This window comes from Ceratotherium simum, chromosome 40, assembly GCF_057802395.1.
Source record: "Ceratotherium simum simum isolate JZ-2026a chromosome 40, ASM5780239v1, whole genome shotgun sequence".
Lineage (NCBI taxonomy): Eukaryota > Metazoa > Chordata > Mammalia > Perissodactyla > Rhinocerotidae > Ceratotherium > Ceratotherium simum.
Window position 1 is genome coordinate 4,166,194 of NC_141939.1, and position 25,559 is coordinate 4,191,752.

General features: G+C 57.8%; 1 protein-coding gene across 2 annotated transcripts; it reads left to right on the top strand.

Annotated features, from left to right (window-relative positions):
* The first annotated feature begins 5,507 nt into the window (after nt 1–5,507).
* On the top strand, nt 5,508–21,530 carry ARID5A (AT-rich interaction domain 5A). Of its 2 annotated transcripts, XM_087426162.1 has the most exons (7): nt 5,508–5,577; nt 13,426–13,547; nt 15,099–15,219; nt 15,487–15,539; nt 16,024–16,121; nt 16,533–16,692; nt 17,136–21,530. In XM_087426162.1, exons 1-7 carry the CDS (start codon nt 5,574–5,576, stop codon nt 18,372–18,374), a joined length of 1,797 nt encoding a protein of 598 aa, XP_087282288.1. In that variant the 5' UTR covers nt 5,508–5,573; the 3' UTR covers nt 18,375–21,530. The 2 variants fall into 2 exon arrangements, with proteins under 2 accessions (XP_087282288.1, XP_087282289.1); XM_087426163.1 differs by lacking the exons at nt 5,508–5,577; nt 15,099–15,219.
* The last annotated feature ends 4,029 nt before the right edge of the window (nt 21,531–25,559 follow it).

The following is a 25,559-nucleotide window of genomic DNA, read 5'->3' on the forward strand; positions in this document are numbered from 1 at the left end:
GGGACACTGAAGAAAATGGAACCCCAGCCCCGGCTGGCCGAGTCCCCTCCCCATCATTCACCTCGCAGGGCCGCCCCCACGAGGGACACCGATTCTGCGGAGAGGAGGCAGCCCCAACCTTTCCCCGAAGCCCTGAACAACCAGGTAAACTGAGGCTGGCTGGTTGCCGGGCGAGCCCGGGGCCCAGCTGTCCGGGCAGGGCCGAGCGGCCGAGCGCGCCCGCCGCGCCCCCTCCTGGCTGCGCTCCCGCCCGGGTCCCTGGAGCCCGCCTCTCCCCCTCTGATGTAAGCTGATATTTTAATTCTCTTACAAGGAATGGTGTTTAGAGAAATGACTTAACCGGATTACTCATCGTCTATAATGACTTGGCCTGACTCCGAGGCTATTCCTAGACGTGACGCTTGAGGCTTTGATTCTTTCTCTCTTTTCTTTTGCTACTTTTTTTTTAATACCAAGAAATGACCCCACCCCTCGCACCCCTCCCACCCCTCGCCCCCCTCGCACGGCATCCTGGGAGACGTAGTTCTCTCCGGGCCCCGGGCGCCTCCTCCCCCCGCCCCAGGGCAGGTCCGCGCGGTGCGGGCGTGGGGCGGGGTCGGGCGGAACAAAGGAGTCCTGGGAACCTGCCTGTGATAAGAAATCCTGGGGCAGAAACCCCGGTTGTGCGGTCTGTGGGCCAGTCGCTCAATCTCTGCATGCCTCGGTTTACTCATCTGTCAAAAGGGAGACAGTCACACAACAGAGGGCTGAAGGGTTAGCTGAGATCTTATTTTAAGTCAAAGTGCTACACAGACCTTACGTTTAAAAAAAAAAAAAGGCTTTGTCCAGTGCATTTGTACTGACCTTCAGTCTAGACGTCCCACTTCGTGTCACAAAGTGACACAAAGAGCTGGGCTTTAGTTATCCAGGTCCCCTGGGCTTAACAGGGACCTGGCTCACAGTGGCCTTTCCTTACTCCTTAGTGTTTGTGGAGGAGCCTACCAACCTGTCCAGCACTGTCTCTCTGATCCTTAGTGTCCTCAGCTGTAATAAGGGGATAAATCGAGTGCCCACTTCACAGGGCTGGGGGGACGCTAAATACTGCACGTGAGATGCCTGGTGCAGAGTCTGACAGTAAACACTGGTCAAAGGCGTCTTCGCCCCTTCCAGCGCCAGCCGGGGCTCAGTCACTGAGAAGGAATGGCTGGTTCTCCGCAGCCAGTGAGGTGGGCAGGGCTGTATCTTCTGCTCCACAAGGTCAGAGCTTTGTTCTGGTCGCAGCTCTGTCTCCAGTGTCTAGCCCAGTGCTGGCATTTAGTGGACCACAACAAATGTCAGAGGAATGAATAAATGAAGATTACCCCTGCTTTCCGGATGAGGGACCTGAGGCTCTGAGAGGTCAGGTGACTTGCACAAGGCCACACAACTGGGCTGAGTGGGGATGAAAACCCAGATTTTCTCTTCTTGTCACCCCCCGCCCAACACACACACAAGGGAATTCGACTTTCACCCTTCAGGCTCAGGAAGTGCAGAATCTCGGGTTTCCACCCTGCTGGGACGTTGGTGGGAGGGGCTCCCAGCCCGGGCGCAGCCCAACAAAGGAAGTTGTTCCCGATTCAGGGGGAGGGAGGACTGAGGGGGGCTGGAGGGAGCAGGCCGACAGGTGTGGATGTGGCTCCCAGTGTGGACAAAGCTGGGGAAGCTAGTTTTCACGCGCCCTGGGGAAGGTGGCCAAAGCCCCTCAGGCAGGCAGCTGGGTCCTGGGCGATCTCGCCTGAGTCCCTATCCCGGTGCCACGCCTCCCGCTCCCTCACCCCCAGCAGTTCCCCAAAGGCCGAAAGCTATTCTTGGCTTTTTCTAAAAGAGGCATTTGAAGCCATGAGCCAATTTTTTCCATTCCTGAGCTTGGGTATCGTCTATTTCGGGCGTTTGTTGTTTTCCATGAGTTGCGAATGCCACTGTGAAGCCGGCCTTTCCTGGACAGCCAGCACGAGGGAGCCAGGCAGGAGCAAGGCGTGGCCGGCGGTTAAAAATACTTCCCGCTTCATTTCTCCTTTGAAAACAAAGCCCTGGGGGCCTTTTGCAACTGCCGAGCCTGGGAACGGAGCTTCCTGGGCAGAAAATTGGCTGTGCGTGGTTTCCTGAGTGCGGTAGATGGGTCTGTGTGTCCCAGAAGAAGCAACACTGACTTGCTATGTGACCTCGGGCAACTCGCTTAACATCTCTGGGCCTGGTGGCCTCCTCTCAAAAATGAGGCCAGGTGGACAGAAGATCTTGAATGGTCCCTCCAGCTCTGAAAGCTCAGGATGAGAACCACCCCCAGTGCCAGGTTTTCTTCCTAGAATTGGCCGGCAAGGGTGCTGGGACATGGAGGCAGGAGTTAGGAGAAGGCAGCTCTTAGCTCAGTCTCTGGGAACACTTTGTGAGGTCCCAAGCCCCGAAAGTGTTCTTAGGGGGTCCAGAACATTCTCAGAGGATTCATGTAATCACAAAAAGATTAAGCACCATCCAGAGGGGGTTAAATAAAAACGTTGTGGTAGATCCACACCAAGGTGTGCAGCCTGGCAGGTACGAGAAAGAGGCGGATCTGGGTTCTGACATGGAGGGATCTCAGAGAGAGAGTGTTGAGCGAAAAGGCAAGCTGCAGAATGGAACAATTAGAATTGTATCATTTGTTTAAAAACCGGTAAAACAAAGTTACATATTTTTCTATACCATGGATACATAAGTTTATGAAAATACATAGGGAAAGTTCTGGAAGATTTTACCCAGTCTGATGATAGTCCTTATCTCTGCGGCAGGGAGGGAACTGAATTTGGAAGTGGTGTCAGAGAGGACTGATTTATTTGTAATGTTTTTACGGGAAGAATGTTTATTAGTGGCGGTGTGTGTTTGTTTTATTGAGACACAGAGAGACACCAAGCCATTGAGGGACAAGGTGACTCCTCAGGCTGTCCCAGGCTGGGATCCTCTGGTTGGGGGGTGCCGGAGGTGGGTGGCTGTGGGAGCGAGGTAAAGGTGTGTGCCAGAGGCTTGAACAATGGAAGTGTTGATGCTTTTAGAAAAGGAGGCAAATGGAGATGTCATCCCTCTGCAAGATTTATTAGCCGTTGTAAATTACTTTCTACTGCAAACAGTTGCCTCAGGAGGCAATTAAATTTAGATCACATTGTTCCCAGGTTGGCACAGGCAGGTGTTGACTTGCTGAGGCTTTGCACAACAGCTACTGTCTGTGAGAGTGTGCTCAGCTGCCTGGACAGCAGAATAACCCTATAACCCTACCCCGTGGTGGAAAGCGCTGCTGCTTTGTAAGGTAGTGAGTTTGTTGTCAGAGGGGGCATCCAATCCAGGAGAGGGCTTAGCCTAGACTGTGACCCTGAGGGCAGTGTCCTGGTGTCCATCCCAAACCTTGGGCGATCAATCCTTATCGAATGGACAAAGGCGGGACTGCAAGCCTGTTAAGCTTCCCGATGGCATTCCATCGTAGTGTCAGCCTCCACAGCCTCAGGTCTCCTAGAGAGTTGTAAACTGGGAAATGGGGTGCACTATTATAATCATCATTGTAATGATTGTTCTGGGTAGTTACTAAATATTGTTGATGATGTTTCTGTTACCAAATCTACAGGCACTGGCTCTTACAAACCAACCCATTATGAGGTGGACAAGGGAGCCCACGGTGTTGCCTGGTTTGGCCTGAGCCTGGATGGATCTTCCATCCCAGGGCCAAAGGGTAAGGGCCAGGCTTTCAGGGTCATCAAACTGCAGCCCTGGTCCATTTGTGTAGGGTGATGGGTACGAACAGGTTTGGTGGATGCCTGGGTATGAGGGCTCCTCAACCATCTATATTTCCAGTCTGCACCTCTCTCCTGGATGCCAGGCCTCAGTTCCAGCTACCAGCTGGACATCTTGCTGGCCCACCACTTCCTCACCAGCGCTCGTGTCTTCCCCCTTATGCTCTCTCCTCCCCAGGCCGTGGTACCTGATTCTGTTAACAGCACTGCCAAGAGATGGCTGAGGGGAATGGTGCAAGGGGCCTGTTTTGGAGCCCCCAAGCCTGGGTTTAGCTCAGGCACCACCACTTACCAGCTGTGTTATTGGAGCTAATTAACCTCCTAGAGCCTCAGTTTTACCCAGTAAAATGAGGACAATGATGATGTGAAATGCATAGAGCTGTTGTATTAAAACTAATCAACAAAAAATCGTGAGCACCTCCTATGTGTTAGGAACAAAGTTCAAGGCATAGCTAGCCACATGCTGAGACCTTAGGCTCTTTTTCCAAATTGTGATAAAATATACATAATATAAAATTTGCCCTTTTAAAACCAGTTTTAAGTGTACAATTTAGTGGCATTAAGTACATTCACATTGTTGTGCAACCATCACCACCATCCATCTCCCGAACTTTTTCATGTTGCAAAACTGAAACTGTGTACTTATTAGACACTAACTCCCCATTTCCCCCTCCCCACCCCCCAGCCCCTGGCAACCATTCTATTATTTGTCTCTGTGAATTTGACTCAAAATACCTCATATAAGTGGAATCCTACGGTATTTGTCCTTTTGTGTCTGGTTTGTTTCACTTAGCATAATGTCTGGGAGGTTCACCCATGTTGTTAGCAGGTGTCAGAATTTCTTCCCTTTTTGAGGCTGAATAATAGTCCACTGTATGTACATGCCACCGTTTATCCCCTCATCCATCAATTGCCACTGGGTTGCTTCCACCTTTTGACTATTGTGAAGAATGCTGCGAGACTCTGGGCTCTCAAACCGGAGCCTGTTCCCTCTTCTATGAGCTGCACACTGTTCCCGCTTCTATGAGCTGCACACGGCGGAGTTACCCATCCCTCCAGTGGAAGCCCTGCCGCCGCCGCCGCTCGCTCAGCATCTCTTCTGGCCCCCACTCCAGCCTAAGCCTCACCCTTAGCTCCCTTCGCGGGGGTCATGCCGCCTCTTTGGACTGCTCACTCTGTACTACCACTCTCTGCTTTGGTGACATCTGTGGACATTAGCCAGTACCGACAAGCTTCCCGTCCCAGGCACTTCTGGGACTCCACAGAGCTTCTGCCCAGGATTTGCTAGTTTGGACTGGAATCCTTCTTTAGCCCAGACCAACCACCTCTACTTCCATGTTGGGCAGGGTGGGAGTTGGGAAATGCCCATGATCCCCGTCAAGTCAAAGTCAGAAGCACTTTGCTCCCCCCACCCAGCCTCCAGCGCCCTGCGGGCAAGCGAGGCATTTTTTCCAAGACTCCCGCTGTGCCTCCAGAGGCACAAGGCAGCAGTGATTCCTGGGTGTCCCGCCTCCTCCTCTAGGGGCGGAGCCTACTCAGGTGCACCGGTCCGTGAGCCTAGACCGGGGGAGCAACTACAACTCCCAGAGATCCCCGGGCGCAGGGGGCGGCCCCTGCCCCTCGCCGAGGATTCAGACCCACCAACCAGATCGCAGAGCGGGGCGTGGGCGGGGCCGGGCGGGGCGGGGCCGCGGGGAGGCGGCGGGAGAGCGGCGCCGCGGGCCAGTCGCGCGGAGAGCGCGGGGACGGGAGAGCGGCGCGCGCGGAGGGGCGCGGGCGGGCGCCGCGGGACCTCGCCGGGCCATGGGTAAGCGGCTCTGCGGCCGTCCCGGGACGGGGCTGGCGGCCCCGCGGGGAGCGCGGGGGGCGGCGCCGGGTCTGCCCCGGCCCTGGTGGCCGTCGGTGCGCCTTGGGGGGCGGAGCGGGGGCGGCGGGGGGCTCCGGGGCGGGGGCGCCGGGACCCAGCCCGGCCCGCGGCGCCGGCGCCCTCCGCCCTGCGCGGGAGGGGTGAAGCCGGGTGTCGGCGCGTGCTCTTCGAAAAAAGGAAAGACGAAAAGTTCTGGCGGCCAGGGGCTTCCCGGGCGTTTATCTCGAAACTCTTCTCGCCGTCTCTTGACTGAAATTTACCAAGTCCTGTACGGCTCTGTCATCCCACTTCCTGCTGTGGTTTCAATCTCGAGCTGGTCTCAGCTAATTTGTTGTGACAGCTGTCCGCAGCAGTTTCTCGGCCTCCCAGCCCCCAGCGGCCCCCGCCCCCACCCGTCACATCCCCGGGTTCTCAGAACCCGCCGGCGCCGCCGAGAAGAGGCTCCGGGGTCCGCTGGGCGCGCGGGGCGCTTTCCACTGCGGCCGCCGTTTCCTGAAAGTGACTCTGCGCGGGTTTTGAAGAACTTGCTCAATGCACTTTGAAGAATCAACTGTTCCTCTTTCAGCAGAGGGCTGTGCGGATCCTGCGGCGGTTACCTGCTTTCTCGGCCCCTACCCCGTCTCTTTTCTCTTCCCTTTTTTCTTTTCTTCTCGGGTGTCTCTTCTGGTCTCCTGTCCACTCTTCTCTGCCCCCCCCCGGCAGGAAAGGGGTAGCTTCCCTCTTTGCTCTCCTTTCTTCTGTCTTTCCTCTTCTCTCTCTTCGGGTCTCCAGAAGGGAAGTGATGGAGGGAGACAGGAGAAGCGCAGGTGCGAGCGCGCGAGGAGAGATGTTGGGCTTCGCGCTCAGCCGGAGCTGCGGGGCGCAGCCCAGTTGCTGTATCTCGGTCCCTCCGCAGAGTGTCCAGGGGGCGCCGCCGGGCCGGGCTCACGTCCCCCAGCCCCGCCGACGCGCGGGGGAGGGGGGGCCTCGCCGGGCGCCGGACCCTCGAGGTTTCAGGATGCGAATCAGGAGGCACTGCGCTGGCCGGCCCCGGCCTCCCTTTGTTTGCAGGGTCATCAGCGGGCGAGGAGAGGTCCTCGGGGGCGAGGGGAGGATAACAGGCGCGTCTTGTCCCGTCCCGAGCACCACTGTTGGAGGCTTCGGGGTCCCTGCGCCTACAGGCCACCCTAGGGCAGAGGAGGGGTGGGAGATGGCAGCTAGAGGATCGGACCCCTGGAGTGGAGTTCCAGAGTCCATCCGAGCCCTGGGGACCCGTCTGGGGGCTAGAACTTGGAGTGGCAGAGGTAGAAGAAAGGACCTCGGAGAATCAGCTCCTCCGTCTTTGATTCACAGTCGAGAAACTGAGGCTTAGAGACCAGTTCTGGTCTGGCAGTGAGGGCGGGGCAGGCCTCCAAGACCCCGCCCCCTCCCTTCCCCTGGGTCTCCCGTTTCCCGAGTGGGAAACTGGCCTGGGACGGCCCACACTCTCCCTTAGGCCCTGGGTCCACAGGCTTGGAGAGCTACCCTGGGGGGCTCTAGAGGAGAGTGGAAAAGCAGAGAGGCAGAGGAGGGCCCCTGCGCGGGTCAGGCAGCCTTCCTCCGGGCCTGGCTGTGCCTCTGCTGCTGGGCCACAACTTGGACAAGTCACTTAAAGCCTCTGAGCGTGATTTCTCCACAGGTGGAATGGGAACATGGAGTATAGTTCACGGGGACATAGGAAACCGTCCAGAGACGGAGCTGTTACTGTTATCGTCACATATCATCCAGACCTGGAGGAGGACAGTGGGGATCCAGCCTTGTCCTGCAGTAGGGTCTTTTAGGACATCCCAGAGCTGGCTGAAGTGGCATGCCCTCTCCGTTTCTATACTCTCTCAAGGCTGGCATCTTGGCTCCACCTGCTCCCAGACCCTGTTCCCCCAACCCCCAATCCAAGACATTGAGGCCAGGCTGTTGCAGGAGCTGCACCCTGTGCCTCAAGGGTCCCGTGTCCAGCTCGTCTGTCCTCAGTGCTGGCTGGAGCACAGCCCTTGGCAGGTCCCTCCTCCCCAAACCGCCCACTGGAGCGAGCTCCACACGGAGACTCCCCCAGGCAGCCGGCTCCTGGGCCACGAAGTGGACTGGCCGCTTCAAAGGCTGTCTTTGTTTCTGTTCCAGCTAGAGCTAAGAGCAACTTCAGCCAACAGCCTCAGGCGAGGGGGTGGGGCTGTGTCTGGTGGTTGTTATTGAGCTGCTGTTACCATTATTGTCGTAATTGACACAATGCTCCCTGTGGGTGACTTTTCATGAAAGGAAGTGTCGCTTCCTTCCCATCACACCAAGGGTGAATGGGGCGGGGCAGGCAGAGAGAGAGAGAGGGAGAGAGAAAGAAAGATAATCAGGGCAGGCAGAGAGAGAGAGAAAGGTGGTGCAGCTGCCACTGGGTTACTGACAGGCTGTGTGTCCTTGAACTAGTCACAGTCCAAGTCCCTCTCTGGGCATCAGGAGTAGCTGAGATCAAGTGGCTCATCATGCATCCATGTAGCTGAGGTTTATGGAGCGTCTGCTCTGTACCATACACTGCTCTGGGCAGTGAGCAGGACAGGCAGACCTGGGATCTCACCCAGGGGTGTGTGTGCGTGCACGCACACACACGCGCAGCTGTGGTTTGTGGGAGAAGCCTCGTTTTTCACTTTGTTCTGCTTAGAACATTGGGCCCACAGATTCTAGCACACTCACCTTATAGATGGGAAAACTGAGATACAGAAGCAGAGACTGACTTGGTGAAAGATGCACCCGTATGGTGTTGGAGCCGCCTTCCCCATCGCTCGTCCTGCCCCGCTCCCACTGATTTCAGCTTGTCCTTTGGTAGGGCAGGGGCAGGTTCTTGTTAGCAGATTAACTGGAGTGATGTGACGGGAGGCTGCAGATCCACTCCAGGAAAGTAGGCAAGCTTGCACCTTCTAAGCACAGATAAGGAACTTGGGGTCTCCCTGCTCCCACTAAAAAGATACTCTAGGGGCCGGCCTGGTGGCACAGCGGTTAAGTGCACGCGCTCCGCTATGGTGGCTGGGGGTTCGCAGGTTTGGATCCCAGGCGCACACTGACGCACCGCTTGTCAAGCCATGCTGTGGCGGCGTCCCATATAAAGTGGAGGAAGATGGGCACAGATGTTAGCCCAGGGCCAATCTTCCTCAGCAAAAAAAGAGGAGGATTGATTGGGGGCCGGCCCAGTGGCGCAAGTGGTTAAGCGCACGTGCTCCGCTGCAGCGGCCCGGGGTTCGCTGGTTCGGATCCTGGGCGCGCACCGAGGCGCTGCTTGGCAAGCCATGCTGTGGCAGCGTCCCACGTAAAGTGGAGGAAGATGGGCATGGATGTTAGCCCAGGGCCAGTCTTCCTCAGCAAAAAAAGAGGAGGATTGGCAGATGTTAGCACAGAGCTGATCTCCTCACAAAAAAAAAAAAAAAAAGAGGAGGATTGGTATCGGAAGATACTAGCCCAGGGCTAGTCTTCCTCACACACACACACACACACAAATACTCTAGATCTCAGGGGTCGGTGTCTTGAGTGTCTTGGGACAGTCAGACTGCCTGGTTCTGAATCCCAGCTTTGCCACTAGTAAGCTGTGTGACCTCAGGCAAGGTATTGAAGCTCTCGGAGCCTCAGGTGTTGTATCTGTATAAGGGGGAAATAATCCTGACTGGGTGGCTGGGAAGCTTTGGTGAGCAGTGTACAGAAATGCCTAGTCCCAGGCCTAGCAGAGCCCTGTCTGGTTTGGAGTGTGGCGTGTGGAAAGGGAAGTAGAGAAGGGCTGCAGAACAAGTAGCTACAGGGAGCATCCTCTTTTGCTATTAGTGACTGAAACTAACCTCTTCACTGCTGTGGTTTTAGGATCTGGGGGTTAAGCTTGACTTGGACATGAGCCATGGGGCTGAACAGAAATCAGATTCCTAACACAGGAAGGGCCTTGAGCAACCCCCCTGCCCAGCACCCTGCCACGCCCACTCGCTGCACAGTGAGGGACTGGGGCACAAGGGCCCAGGGTTCGTCTCCTTGGCCCAGCCACCAGCCTTCCTCTGTCCTGTCCCAACAGTGAAATGAGGAAATGACAGGGGCTGTGGGGCGGAGCCCTCCTGTCGATTATCAAGGCTTTTCTCACACTGTTATCCAGCTGCACCAAACACAAGGATAAGCTCAACAGGAAACCCATCAGGCCTTTAAGAAGGAATACTGGGGACTACAAGGGGAGTCTTTGGAGACACGGGGTCCTGAAAAGGAAGGTGCAGTGTCAGAAAGGTGTTATTTCTCGAAGTAATTTCTGAATTTAAATGCAATTCAATCAAGACCCCAGTAGTTTGGTGTTGTGTGTTTTTTTTAAAGGGAATGTGACAAAATTATCCTAAAGTTCAGATGGGATTTTTTAAAAAGAAGAGTAATGATGGGGGACTTGCCTTCTGGATAATAAGTTGTTTCACAAAGCCACAAAGATCAAAACAGATGCCTGGGTCCCAGCATTTCCCAGTGAATGGAACAGAATAGAAAGTCCAAAACGAGTCCCAGATGTGTTCCTTATAAGCCTTTAGATTGTGGGGAAAGTAGCATTTCAAATTATTGGGGGAAGAAGAGTCACTCAGTCAATACTGGGACCACCTAACCAATGGGGGGGGATGTGGTTAGATCTCTATCTCACACCTTATAGATTCCAGATGTATTAAAAGTAAACAATGAGACGATAATCACCATTATTGTCATTCTTGCTTCCTGGATGGAAAAAGCAATGTCTGAATGACATTCTTTTGGAGAGCAGAGGTTTTCTTCTGGTAACTGAATCCATCTCCTTGGAATAGGGCATCTGAGGCTTTGTGCTCAGAGGGGATCTGTGCTCACAAGCTCAGAGCAGGACCGTCACTCAGTGGCTCCTGAGTAGCAGCGGTCACTCAGGGGCAGGTGGGTTTCTCCTGCCTCTGCAGGCTGAGTGTGGCTGGGGGACTGGAATGGCTGGTCCATAAGTCCCTCCCCTCCCCTGCAGAGCCAGGAGGGGCCCAGCCCTGCCATCTGGGGCCCTGCAGTGGGAGGAGGTGTGGGAGCTGGGAGGTGGGCAGGCAGGAGGACTTGCCCATCACCGATGATGGAGGCTTTCAGACTTATTTGTCATAGCAGAATCCTTTTCCCAAATGGAGATTTACCTGGAACCCTGATTTACAAATCAGGATTGGAGAAGGGAGGGATTGGGGCAGCCAGGGACAGGACTGAGGCCACCCTGGGGAAGAAAGGAGAGGACTCTTCCTCTCCCACATCTAAGGCTGAGGAAGTGGGGGCCCAAAAGGCCCTGCCAAGACAGAGAGAGCCTGCTAACCCTGGATGGGAGAGAATGGAGGCTAGGTTCATTTGGGGACTCAGTTGGACACACAGATAAAGAGTGTTTCCCTTTGTGGCTCCAGGTGAGAGCTCTAATCCCTTTCCCATCTGGGGTTAAACAGCTTGGATTGGTGACCTCCTTTCCAGGTAACCTGAGTGCCCGACTCCAGGACACTGTGGCCCAGGCAGAGCTCACCAACTCTAGAACTGAGCAGAAGGGACTAGAGATCCTGTGGTCCAGTGGCTCTCATCCTGGCTGCCCCCTGGGACCCCCTGGGGAGCTTTAAACTCTGATGCTCCTGCAGGACCTTAAATCAAACTCAGGTGAGGGTGGGGAGACAGGCATCAGTGTCTTTAAAATGCTCCCCAGGTGATTCTAATGGGCCCTGGTCCAACCACTTTATTTCTCTGAGGCCGGAGGGCAGTGACTTACCAGAGTCACCTAGCAGATTTGCAGGAGGGCTCCAGCGAGAAGCCCCTCTCACAGGACCAGATGGAGAGAGTCCTTGCGTGCTGAGGAGCTGAGCCAGCAGGAAAGAAGGGAGAGGGGATGTGAAAACGGAGCAGGAAGGCAGGAGGGAGAGAAGAGCTGGCGGAAGCAGGTGCTCCCGTGACCTGGAAGACTTCAGGAATTCACAGATAGCTAGCAAAGGACTCCGGGGCCTTTCTCTCTTGTTCCAGAGGAGGGAAGACTGAGGCACAGAGTTGCCCAAGGACTTGGTTGGAAAGGCATCAGTCTGCAGGGTCGGTTGTTGGTACCCAGTTATTTCTGGAGATTGGCCTTGTCTCCAATAGTCAGGAGCCGGCCTGAGAGGATGGCCTGAATCTCTTTCTCTTTGACAAGCATGACGATCGGTTTCTCCCAGGCGTATTTGGACTCCTCATCAAGGCTTTGTAAATGTTGGCGATAACGACAGCAGGCGCAGTGGTGGTGAGGCCGGGCTACTGGACTGGTGGTCAGACAGACCTTGTTTTGAATCCTGGTCCCCCAGAGGGACAAGCAGTTTAATCTCTCTGCCTTCATATTCCCACTCTTTCAAATGGGATCCCTTCTGGGACTGAATGAGAGAACATACATGAAAGAGCCAGGGACACAGAGCTGAGGACCCACACAGCGTGAGTGAGTAATTGCAGGCATCGTGGCGCTTATGTGAACAACTGAGGGTGCGGATCCAGTGGCCAGAGGGTCTAACACCACGTGCCTCTGGCTCGTGGGTGGTGTTCGTATGGGTTTATTATTCTTAAGGAGATTCTTTTTCGGTCTGGGATGAAGGCAGAATCTCACAGATTCCCAGCAGTAAGGGTTTCCTGAGCTGGAGTGAACCAGGAGTTTGGGCCAGTTCACACTAGATTATCAAAATGAAAAAAGGAAAGGAAAAAAGAAAGAAAAGGTGGTCAGAGGACGTGGATCCTGGTCTCAGATCTGCTGCCAGCCCGAGTGTGGCCTGAGGCAGCTTCCAATGGCTGTGTTTTCTGCAGTGGCAGGGGTGTTGCGTTTTTGCAACCATCAGCTCATGGCTGCCCTTTGTGAAATCGAGCCCAGAGCGCCTCCCTGGCCTCTGTGTGGGTTGCTGTGAGACGCACTCGTTCTGACCTACCTGGCACCTACCACGTGTGGGTGCCAGCAGGCCTCAATGAGCTTTCAGGAAGCCAGACAAGTGATGAGCATTCAATCAGAAGGATCGTGAGGAGCGAGGATGGCTAGAGAGAAGCAGGAGCTTGGCTGGGGTCGGGGAATGGCCACCCAGAGGAAGCGACTTGTCCAGTGAGACCTGAAGGGTCACCAGGACCCTTGCAGGGGAGGGGAGGTGATGGGGTGATGCAGGTGACGGGGCCTGATTAGGGGCAGTTAGGGCCCTGCAGGTGCTCAGGGAAAGGTGAGATGCTTCACAAACAGGCACTTATTCTCTTCTTGATTATTCCCGGAGGATCTACGGTCCAAGCAGCCCCTGTGGTGCTCTGTGGTGCCCTGTGGTGTGTTGTGAGGCCCACAAACATGAGAGCCTCAGCAGCTTTCCCAGTTTGGCTGAGCTGCTGCAAAAACTTTCTGCCTGAATGTGGGGCAGGTTTTGGAGACAGGAGTTCCCCAGCACCATGGCCCCAGCCCCAGGCTCCTCTGACTTGACCCCAAGCTGGTTTAGGCTTTCCTTCAAAGATGTGGGGACATGGCCGGAACAGAGGAAGGAAAGGCCGCAGGTGTGGCATGGGCGGGGGCTGGTTGGGGATGAGCATGGCAGAGAGGAGGGAGAGCACAGTCACCCGCCAGGGGGAGCCCACATGTGTGTCTGGGGGGTTGGCCTGCGTCCAGCCAGGGTCAGCGGGGGCAGGGGCAGAAGACACACTGCAGAAGGAAGGAGAGGACTCACCCCCACCTGGCGCATTCAGACCTGCCGCCTCTCCCCAGGGGACCTCTCCTCGCCACCTGTTCCTCCCTACCTGCATCTCACGTGTTCTCTCTCCTTCCTCTCCTTGCAGCACCTCCTGTCAAAGGGAAAAGGAAACAATCAGAGGGAGGTGACGCCCTGGACCCACCTGTGTCCCCTCAGCCCGATGGTGAGCAGAGCCAGAGCCAGAGCCAGAGCCCCGTGCAGCTGGAGGTGAGTTGGGCGACCCCACTGGGGCCCTCTTTCCCTGTGCCCCGCCCCCTGGCCCCTGCCTGTGTGCAGCCTCCCAGGTGAAGTTGGAGACTCCCCAGCTGGAGATGTGTTCCATACTCCCATCCTGCAGAGCCAGGAGCGGCCCAGCGCTGCCGTCGGGGGCCCTGCAGTGGGGGGTGTGGGAGGCAGGCAGGAGGACTTGCCCGTCACCTGTGGAGGGGGCTTTCAGACAGTTTTCCTAGCAGAACCTTGTTATCAAATGGAGATGACCTGGAGCCTGATCTGTAAAACAGATGAAAGCACTCTTCTGTGATGTAAAAGCACATTTACACCCATCCGTCCATCCCAATTTATAACATGGACGTTAAAGCCACCCGGGGAGGTCACCGAGGCAGCGTGGATGAGCACGGTCTGAGTGGGGAGCCCTGGGTGATGCTGCGGAGCGGTCAGCCTCAGCGTCCGTGCACCTTGGCCGTTTGCTTTGGTGGCACAGTCTGGAGTAAAAATCCTGATTGGTGTAGAAGAGTAGTTGCAAATGGTAACAGGTTTTCACAGCTTGCGTGGCGTTCAGAGAAGAGGGCTAGAGGAGCAGACTCATTTGAAGAGCATATGCCTGCGTTCTGAGGCCTGCACAAACCGGCTGCCTTGGTCCCCAGCAGGTTACAATGTCATAGGTAACACGTGAATTTGTGTGGTTATTATCAGAGGCCTTTGATGAGTCAAAAACACTGAAATGGTACTTGAATCAGATATTTTGGGAATGCATGGCTCTCTGCACTGCTCTAGGCCCAGATGGTTTGCATCCTTCTGGTGTTGGAGGCCTCCCCAGCCAGGTCCTGGGAGCTGTCTGTTCTCCCAGCCCTCAGCCCCAGCGCAACCACCCCCTCTGCCCTGAGCCACCAGCCAGATGAACAGCATCAGCAGAAATTGTCCCTCTGGGAGCAGAAACTGAAAGTCCTGTGCGCCTGACAGAAGTGTGCCAGGAACTCAGGACAGGGCTTCACCTCCCTGAATTCAGCACGCAGACTGGCAGGTCAGAGAGGCAGGCCACTGCAGCAAAGGCTCAGTGGACACAGGCCGGCAGAGCAGTCCCTCAGTGCCAGAAAGTACCAAGCACCTGTGTTCCTTCAGCATTGACCACAGGCTGCTGTGAGGCCTGGGGACACCGAGCCTGCTGCCAGGACCTCAGTCTGGTCGAGGAGCTGAGACACAGGTGTAACAAATGTAGAGCAAGCTAAAGAAGTGATCTGTGCCTGGAGAGAGGCCTGGAGAAGGTGCGGGCTGCTCCTGTGCCCATCTCTGGAGCCAGGCCTCTGGGGACCCTGACCTGGGGTCCTGAGCCCTCATAGCTGACAACTGTGCCTTTCTGATGCCAGGGACACTCACTCCAGCCCAGAGCAAAAGGCTGGGTACTGGGGGCCTGGCCCCTCCTGTGGGAGCCTGGGGTTGGGGGCCACACACCTCATTCCTCCCCTGCAGCCAGTGGTTCCACCTGTCCCCAGCCACCCACCAACTGGGGGCTCATCCCAATGCCTCCTGTTCTTTCCCCAGGACTCCCCCGAGGCAGGCGGGGAGCGGGAGGAGGAGCAGGCCTTCCTGGTCAGCCTCTACAAGTTCATGAAGGAGCGACACACGCCCATCGAGAGGGTGCCCCATCTCGGCTTCAAGCAGAGTGCGTCCCTGGGGTGCAGGCAGGGAGGGGGGGCCTAGCAGGGGACCCCACCCAGGCAGGGCATTGGGGCAGGCACCTCCACTCTGGGCGACCCTGGACGCTGCCAGCCCACAGGGGTTGCACACAGAAAGAGTGCCCGGTCCGTCACAGCAGCCCTGTCTGGGTGTGTGCTGGGTCTGCCTGCCCAGCAGGGCCATGGGAACAGGCTGCTGGCTGCCCCCCCCGCCCTCAGAGACTGACAGCGGCCCTGCCCTCTCTTCTCTCCAGTTAACCTATGGAAAATCTACAAGGCAGTGGAGAAGCTGGGGGCCTATGAGATGGTAAGAAAGGCACCTCTTACTTCTCACCATGCCGCGTCTCCTGGCACATTCCTGCTCCCCACCCTGGGGGGGAAGAGCGTGAGCGGAACAGGGCTGGCCTTGCCTCCAGACAGGAGGAGGAGGCAGGGTCTCACCCCCTGCCCTTCCCCAGCGCTCCTGCATGCTGCAGGGAGGAGGACGGGCCTGCCTTGCCCTCTGGTACTTTGCTGCTCAAAGCAAGTTTTCCTCTCTTCCCCTTCTGTTCTGCCCACCCCCTACGCGGGGCTCAGAAAGCTGCTTGGGCCAGCAGTCGGGCAGCGGCCCCGGGGAGAGAGACCTGGCTGGCGGCCAGGCGAGCCCCTCCAACTCCCCGCCCCTGCTGCTGGGGGAGCAGCTGCAAGACTGCACTCCTTGCCCCCATCCCTGCCAAGTGAGGACCCGGAGCTGCGAGGGCCCCACGGCCAGGGGTGCGCGCTGGCCGTGCCCTCACGTGGTGCCCTTGCAGGTGACCGGCCGCCGCCTCTGGAAGAACGTGTACGACGAACTGGGGGGCAGCCCAGGCAGCACCAGTGCGGCCACCTGCACGCGCCGCCACTACGAGAGGTACGGCTGGGGGCGGGGCCCCTGGGTGCAGGACACCTGGGCCTTCACCTCCAGGGGGCGGGCAGGGCGCAGGGGGGCTGGGGCTGGGGGTAGGGGTGTGGGGAGAAGGTACTGGTGCAGGTGCGGACAGAGCGCAGAGCGGAGGCGGGATGTGAGCAACGCAGGCTGTCAGATGGTGGGCGCGTGTGCTCTGCTCATGGCGCCAGAGCTCTGCTGGGGGCGGCCAGGCCACAGGCCTCCTGGGCGAGACCAGGAAGAGCGTGGGCCCCCGCGCCTGTAGGTTGTCTGTGTGCACTGGCGGGGAGGGGTGTTCGTGGTTGGGGGAGGAGCCAGGTGGGCCTAGAGGGGTGGGAGGTGTGGAGCGGGCTGCCAGCCCTGGCCTCATGGTGAACATGCCTGGCTCCTCCTCAGGCTGGTCCTCCCGTACGTGCGGCACCTGAAGGGGGAGGATGACAAGCCACTGCCCCCCTCCAAGCCCAGGAAGCAATACAAGATGGCCAAGGAGACTCAGGGGGATGACGGGGCCGCTGAGAGGCCAAAGAAGGCCAAGGAGGAGAAGCGGGGAGATCAGGTGAGCTCTGAGCTCAGCGGGGGCCACCAGCTGACCCTGCCCCTCACGGCTCCCCCGCCCCTCATGGCTCTCCTACCTGTCTTCACTGTGGCGTGGCCGCGGAGCTCCCTGCCCAGAACACCCACAAGCCGCTGTGAGGGCAGAACCCGTGCAGGGCTGCAGGGCTTCTGTGATGGTTGTGCGAGTTCACTATTTGAGGGCTCTCAAATGAGGGCACACGTGGGATCTGAACTCCAGTCTGCACCCCATTCACCAGGCCCCACGTCCTAACACAAGGCCTATCCCTTCAGAGGACGGGATACCTTTTGAAAATTTTGCACAAAGGTGCTGGAAGGGCCAGCAGAGGCTCCTGGGTACCCCCCTGGGACCCTGCTGTCACCAGGTCCCCAGGTCAGGATGCATGGCTCACACCCAGCCCTGAGGCACCGCCTTTCTCATTCTAGATGGTGCCAGGAAAGATCAGAACAGATGCCGTGGACCTGGTGCGGCTTCCCAGCCAGGAGTCCCCCAGGGACTGCACGGAACAGCCGGGCCCGGCCTCAGGGCCCTCTCTGCCGTTTGTGGGTGCCAGCGGCTGCCCTGAGGCTTACAAGCGGCTCCTGTCCAGTTTCTACTGCAAAGGGACACAGGGCATCATGTCACCACTGGCCAAAAAGAAGCTCCTGGCCCAGGTGAGCAAGGCAGAGGCCTTGCAGTGTCAGGAGGAGGGCTGTCGCCATGGGGCAGGTGGCCCTAACGGGGAGCCCCAGACCTCCCCTGCTGTTTGCCCCCTGGAGCATCCCCAGAGCCCAGGAGGGCTGGCAGAGAACTCCAGGCACCGACTGACCCCGCAGGAGGAAATGCAGGCCCCTGGTGGCAGCCTGAGGGAGGAGGCTCAGGCGGGCCCCCGCCCGTCAGCCCCCATCTTCACTGGCTGTTTCCATGCCTACCCCACTGAGGTACTGAAGCCCATCAGCCAGCACCCCCGGGACTTCTTCCCCAGTCTTAAAGATGGGGTGCTCTTGGGGCCCCCTGGCAAAGAAGAGGGCTTGCCGGTCAAAGAACCCCAGCTGGTGTGGGGTGGGGATGCCAGCCACCCCTCTGCATTCCACAAAGGCAGCTCCAGAAAGGGCAGCCTCTACCCCAAGCCCAAAGCCTGCTGGGTGTCCCCCATGGCCAAGGTCCCTGCTGAGACCCCCGTGCCCCTTCCCACCTTCCCCAGCAGCCCAGGCCTCAGCAACAAGCGCAGCCTGGAGGAAGAGGGCTTTGCCCATGGTGGCAAAAAACTGCGGGCAGTGTCTCCCTTTCTTAAGGAGGTGGATGCCAAGGAGTGTGGGGCCAAGTCTGTGGGGCCTGGCTTGGCCGTCTCCTGCCTGCTGGGCCCAGCCCTGGGGCCTGCCCTCCCGGAGGCCTACAGGGGCACCATGCTGCGCTGCCCACTGAACTTTGCCGGCACCTCGGACCCCTTAAAGGGCCAGGCTACTCTCCCCTTCAGCCCCCTGGTCATCCCGGCCTTCCCAGCTCACTTCCTGGCCACTACAGCCCCCTCACCCGTGGCCACTGGCCTTATGCACTTCCCCCCAGCATCCTTTGACAGTGCCCTCCGCCACAGACTTTGCCCGACCTCGTCTCCATGGCACGTGCCGCCTGCCACAACCTATGCAGCGCCCCACTTCTCCTTCCACCTCAACACGAAGCTGTAGGTCGGAGCTCACAGCACTGTGAGGGTGGAGGGTCTGACGTGGCCTGAGATGGGTAGGCACTGCCAGGGGGCTCTGGGCTGGAGCCCATTCCCCAGGAGAGCTCGGCTGTGTCTGATGCAGGCACGTGCCCCAGGCTGGGCAGCCTGGCACAAAGAGGGAGGCAGTGGGAAAACTGGGTTTGTCTTTCCAGGTAGCAGCCCGAGCCTGGGGACTGGAGGCCCAGTGTGGCAAGGCCTTGGGAGCAGATGGTGCCGGGCTGGCAGCTCCCAGCTGAGTTCCCAGAGCAGAGGCCAGGGATCGGGTGAGGGGCCGAGGAGCTGGATAGCAGCTTGGGGCATCTTGGCTGCCCACAGAAAATCCAATAAAACAGCAATGTGAATCTACCCAGTCCTGCGGTGTGCATGGTGCAGATCTTCACAAGGGCAGCCGGGGGAGCCAAGGAGAGGGACCTGCCCAGCACCCACTTGGATCTGGAACTGCACCCCACTCAAGAGCGGGACCCAAAGCAATACTCAGCTTTCTGCTCAGACTTCAGCAGGCGGTGACAAGCGTCCTGTGCCTTCCAGCCACTTTCTAGTTGAGCCTCAGGACAGCTGCCTGTTACCTCCCTCATTGTGCAGCTGGGGCCTGAGGCTCAGAGAGGACCAGTAACTTGAGCAGGTTTCCCCAGCAGGTAAGTGGCAGAACAGCACTCGGAGCCAAGCCGCAGGAGCCCAGCGTCCAGGCCCTTGCAGCTGTTAGCAGCGCTCCTGGGGGCTGAGGGTGTGAGCAGGAAGCCTGAATCTGTCTGCCCTGGTGGTGGACGCAAACTTACAGGGCCTGCTGAATCCTGGCGCGCCCCTCCTGCCCCCCCCTTGCCTGCCACACATGAGTGGGTCAGGAGATTTCCACTGGGGGCGCCTCGAGGGAAAGGGGAGTGAGAGGGCCAGAATCTCTGCCTGGGCATCCGTGTTTCACATGTGGCTGCTCCAGGAGGCTCACTCAGAGACTCTGCAGCCTGGTGCCTCCTTCTGATGGGCTGTGGCTGGGGAGCTGTGCCCTGCTCCTTGCCCTGTTCCTGTCTCAGTAGGAGGGAGGGCCCCTGTCAGAGGCATCACACCCGTCCCCTCCCCAGGCTGTGTGTTCTCAGAAGCCAGGCACAGCTGCCTGCCTAGTTCACACATGTTCCTGGAAAGGCAGTGCTGGTATTGGCCAGGCAGATGCTGGGGTGGCGGGCATGGGGCCAGGCCCCCGACTTCCGGCCTCAGAGTGATCAATGAGTGGCCTTTGATGCGTGCCATGGAACTCCCCCTGCCCTCTGGGATGCTCATGACCTCAGGCCATGGGAGGGGCGATCTAGTGCGACCCCCCTCAGTTAACAGGTAAATGGGCTGAGGCCAGGGACGGGTCCTGCTTGCCCAAGGCCACCACCAAGGATGACAGAACCCAGACCAGGCCACATGCAACATGTCTGGCACCAGGGGCTGGGCTGCCACGGCTGAAGGCCATCCTGTCCAGCCCCCAACTCCAAGAGCTGCCTCTGGAGGGGGAGTTCCAACGGGCACAGGCAAGATAGCTGCCCGCCAAGCTGGGGCCAGTGATGGGGTGGTGGCCACCACTGTTATGAACACTCCCCGGCTCTGCAGGCGGTTCTCCCAATTTTCCGCCTCCCTCCTTCTGGAAGATGCCAGATGCCGGCCAGAGTAGCTGCGTGACTTGCAGCCCTGAGCTCCCAACTCCTGCATGAGCCCACGTGCTACCCACTTCTCTGAGCCTCTGGAGTCTCAGTGGTTGACAGAGGGGTGAGAGGACTGGATTCTGCCGCCCTCCCTGCAAGTGTGCTGGGTGCTGGGCCACAGGTCATTGGGGTCAGATCCCCTAAGTAAGGGTGAGGCAAGGGCTACCTATTGTGTGTAGGGTCCTGCCTGAGATGGGGCAGGGTCGCGGGGGTCCCCTTCATATGCACAGCCACAGGGGCCTCGCCCTGGCACAGAGGTAGGCAGGTGCACCGGGCGGTAGGACTTGGGCACAGACCGCTCAGAGCTGGGATGTTTGCGCCCTCTGGAGGCTGCTCTGGGGAATATGCCTTTCCGCACGGGGCATCTGCTTCCTGAGCTAGTCGCTGGGCAGGACACGGCCACCCCTGCTTGGGTGTCAGCAAACACCCAGGGTTTAATGTGGGCGTGCTTCCTCGAAAACCTCTGTGCCCTGTGCCCTGCAGCTCCAGTGTGCTGGCTTTGCATGAGTTTTCTCACTCCTCACGATTCCTGGGAAAGATACTGTCTCCATTTACAAATGAGGAAGCAGCTGAGATATCCTCTAGCTCCAGATGCCAGGACGTGGCTGAGTGGGATTGCCTAGCTCGCTGGAAGGGCATCCTGCACGTGCCTCGGGGCACTATCCCCTGAAGTGGACAGGTGTGCTCCAGGTCATCTTCCTTGTACTCATTACTTTGTATTACCTGCTGCGTCCTGACAGTCCCCAACAGCCCTGGGGACCTACAGCCCAGCAGGACTGCAGAGTACCTACCTTTGGGGCATAAACTGTTTCGGGGCCATTTTCAGGACCCCCTTTTTTTTTTTTTTTTTTTTTTTTTGTGAGGGAGATCAGCCCTGAGCTAACATCCGTGCTAATCCTCCTCTTTATTGCTGAGGAAGACCGGCCCTGAGCTAACATCTATTGCCAATCCTCCTCCTTTTTTTTCCCCAAAGCCCCAGTAGATAGTTGTATGTCATAGTTGCACATCCTTCTAGTTGCTGTATGTGGGACACGGCCTCAGCATGGCCGGAGAAGCGGTGCGTTGGTGCACGCCCGGGATCCGAATCCGGGCTGCCAGTAGCGGAGCGCGTGCACTTAACCGCTAAGCCACGGGGCCGGCCCTCAGGACCCCTTTCAAACTGCCTTTGGCCTTTGAGCTATTGATGGCAGTGGGGAGTGGAGGCGACTCTGGGAGGGATGTCCCCACAGTCCCGGCCCCTTTCTCAGGTGACGGTTTGTAGAAGGCCGTGTGTCAGGCATTTTGTGGACGCTGCGTGTCTGTTCCCAGTGGGTGCCAGGCACTGTTCTAGGTGTTGGATGGACGTGTCAGTGGATGAGACTTTCAAGACCCTGCTCTCACGAAGCTGACGTTCTACAGGGGGAGGCAGGAAAGAAATGAATAAAATACAGAGAAAAGTAGGGCTAGGAGTGGAGTGTGCTGTTTGTTTTTGTGGTAAACTATAACTTAGCATAAAATTTACTATCTTAACCATTTTTAAGTGTACAATTCAGTGGCATTAAGTCCACTCACAATGTTGGGCCACCATCACCACCATCCATCTCCAGGATGCACAGTTTTAAATGGAGTGGCCAGAGAGGCCTCACTAGAAGGTGACATCTGACAACGGCTGGAGGAGGTGACAGGGAGCCATGCGGCTTCTGAGGGGAGGACAGAGGGGGTATGTGTGGCTGAGGAACTAGAGGGTCTACAAGGCTGGAGCAGAGTGATCAGGCGGGAAAGATGGGGTTCACCAGGGACTGAGGCCATGTGTGTAGAGCCTTTCAGGCCAGTGGAGCAGTCAGCTTTACTCATTGAGGCGAGAGCCCAGGAGGGTCCTGGTCTCCAGCTTGAACAGAAGCCCTGTGGCTTCTGGGTGGGCCTAGATGCTAGGTTGGGGCGGGGAGCCCATTCCCAGAGACACTGGGCGCGGGCAGGGGGTGGGTGGGGGCCATGGGAGCCTCTGGCGAGTGCTTTTGTTTTCCTAGTGAGTGGAAAGTGAGTGTGGGCACCAGGGGTGGGAGGTTTGAGGCGAGGGAGAACGGGGACTAGAGATCTCCAAGAGAGGGAGCAAGGCTGCACCAGGCCTTGTCCTGGGCTTTCTGGAAAGCACCAAATTCCCGCCTGAGGTCAGAGGCAGGAATTTCGGTGAGATTGGCAGCAGCGAGGCTGGGCTGGCTGGGTGCGGAGCTGGACTGCAGGAGAGCTGGAGTCAGTGCCAGTGGGGGCTGTGCCCGGAGGGTCAGGTGAGCAAGAGAGGGACCGGGTGCTGGGGTGGCGCGAGAGTGATGACAGTGCTGGGCTGCGGAGTCGAAGCTGGGTGAGGGGGCGTGAGGACCGGAGGGAGTGAGGGACCCAGGACGGGTGGTGGGACTGATGGAACGTGGGTCCTGCGGGCACTCGAGGTAGGCTGGCAAGATAAGGGAGCGGCTGAAGTCATTTCGGTTACCGGGTGAGTTCATGGAGGGTGGGGGAGAGTGTCACTGGAAGAGAGAAGGTCAAGGCCCAGAGAGGCCAGGAGGTGGGAAGCCTCGAAATCAGCACAAATAGGACCACAGTGGTCTGGGGCAAGGGCTACAGTCTGCAGGACTGGAGAGGAGGCACTGGAGGGTCTGGGGACAGCTGCAGCAAGGACACCCGGCAGGGTCTAGTCGCGTGGTGTGACCTTCAGAGGGGGGCCCACAGGGCCTGGAAGCACGGGGCTGCTCAGCCCCCTCAGGGTCGTGTGGAGAAACGGCCCACACTGGAGGGGGCTTCGGGGGAGCTGTCTCAGGGTGGGCACAGTTGCCGGCTGGCAGTGGGAGGTACTAGAGAGGGCATTTGGGGAGCCCCTACGTATGTGAGGGATTTCCTTAGGCTCACGACCAGAGGCTGCAGCCAGTGGCTTGGAAGAGGGGTTTAGTTGGACCCATTTAATTTTTTAAAATGGTTTTGTAACTAGTTGCCAGCACTTAAAAATCAAGAGATTTTACATAAAAATTTGGATATTGGGCTTCTCTTTAAAAATCAGAATGTCTAGGGGCTGGCCTGGTGGCGCAAGCGGTTAAGTGTGCACGCTCCGCTGCAGCGGCCCAGGGTTCGCCGGTTTGGGTCCCGGGCGCGCACCAACACACTGCTTGTCGAGCCATGCTGTTGTGGCGTCCCATGTAAAGTGGAGGAAGATGGGCATGGATGTTAGCCCAGGGCCAGGCTTCCTCAGCAAAAAGAGGAGGATTGGCAGATGTTAGCTCAGGGCCGATCTTCCTCACACACACACACAAAAAATCAGAATTTCTGGCCACATGGGACCCCTTCCTGGAGCTCAGCAGTGGCTGCTGCCCTTTGGACAGGAATGCCAGCCCATTCACGACAGTCCTCCCAGCCCCGCTGTCCCCAATCCTGAGGGAGCCAGCCCCTGCAGCCGGCGGCCACCAGGTCTCCTGTAGGCTCGGCATTTCCACTGTTGGAGCCCAAGTCCTGCTGCTGCTCAGACACTAGGCGGCCGCTTGTGTTCTTTGTTGTCATAATAACACCCGAGGCCAGTTTCCTAAACAAATGTCTCCCAGAATGTCGCTGGTAAAAACTCAGCAGGGCTTCCAGACAGGAGGGCAGGGCAGAGTCAGATCATTGTCAAGTCACCTGTGCAGTGTCCCCTGGTTTATGGGCCAGCAGGGGCAGGCGGCGGAGGGCTTGACAGCACAGGCGTGGGTTACCATCCTGCTTGGCTGCAGAGGTGGCAGAAGCTTTTGTCCCTCCTGGGCCATGCCTGCGCATCTGTGAGGTGAGTGCAGTCACTCCCAGGTTCTGCCCTGTGACCCAGAATGAGATGCAGATAGGGTCTAGTGACTGGCGAAGGGAGGTGACCTTCCCCCTGAACCCACTCCTGGTCCCTGTTCCCAGCTCCTCTGGGCCCCTGGCCACTCCTGGAAAGCCAATATCACTTACGCATAGCAAGTGGCAGCCACTGCCCAGCCTTGTTTGCAAGGCCCCCAGGGGGAGAGAAGGGGCCACTGGAGGGAGAGCAGGGAGAAGGGGCTCCTGGGCAGGCGTCCTGGAAAGGTGACTGCCTCCCCATCTCCACCCCTCCTGCATGGCTCCTGTCTGCAGGTTCTTGGCTTGGTGCTTAGGATTCCTACCACCTGCTTGGCCTTGTCAGCCCTCCCTTGAGGGAGCAGTGGGGTGGGGAGGAAAGATCAAGGAGCTGGAAGCAGAACACAGGCCCTGAGCCCGCCTCGTGCATGGTTCAGTGAGGGTTCTCAGGCCCTTTCCTGCAAGCAACAGAAGTGGACTCTAGCCAGGCAGGAAACAGCCTGTGTGGCTCACAGAACTGCAGGGAGACCTGCACAAGCAGTAGCCTTGCGCCCCCTCTCTGGGGCACTGCCAGTGGTGAGCTGGAGCTGGCTCCTGCTGGCTCATCTCTTCCCCACTCCGCATTCAAGGATGCCACACTGGTAGCTTGAACTGGGCCAAAGCAAGAGTATTCACACCCCAGGAATCAGCAAATGCTACAAACCAGAGCTTCCCCCTCCATAGTCACCCCACCTCCCCCAGCTGTGCTGCAGCGTCCACCAGCACACCACCACCATGTGGCTCAGCTCCCACTGCTTCCCTCCCAGCGGGTCTCAGCTCTAGGACACATTTTCGGGAGAGAGACTCTGACCTTACCTGTGCCTACCTGTGTTCCCGAGGCACGGGCCCGTTACCTCAGAGGAAGTGAGTCTGCCAGGTAGATCAAAACAGTATCCGCCACACTGGTGACACCAGGCGAATTCGCTTCACTGGGCCTCCATTTCCTCATCTACAATATGGAAGTGAGTAATTTCTACCTCCAGAGTCGTGGGCATTTAGTGAAAGTGCTTTGTAAACTAAAGTTCTGGACGAATGTGAATCATCGCCTCCTTTCCTGCAGTTCTGCTTGGCCAGTCTGACTACCCACCCCCCCGCCCTGCCCTTTACCTCAGGGCTTTTGCAATTCCTGCTGTTTGCTGACCGCTGCTGTCCTGCCTGGCTTCTGACTCAGAGTCACCCCGACCTTTGGATCCTGTCTGTGTCTGGCAAGACTGGCAAATCAGCTTCAGCCCAGGTAACAGCTCTGATTGATCGTGGTTGTCTGCAGCTTTGGGGTGACTCAGTGTGAAAGTGATGCAATCGATTAGTAATGTCTGCCAAGGACCAGGAGCGGGAGGACACTCAGCTGCCGCAGAGTTGCCATCCCCGTCTATATATACCCGTGATGACTAGCTGGTGACCACCTGATGATGGGCTGTCTAACAGGTCCCTGACCTCACTGCCACATCTCAGCCGCAGCTCCTGTGCGGAGCTGTCTGGCTTGCCTCCCACATCAGCAAGGGTTGTGGGGGAGCAGGGCTTGGGAGCCCAAGTCTAGAAGGCTGGGCTAAACATCACTTGCCCATGAGCTACCAAGTTGAATGCCTGGGGAGTAATCAGGGAGCAGCTTCTTGAGAAATCCA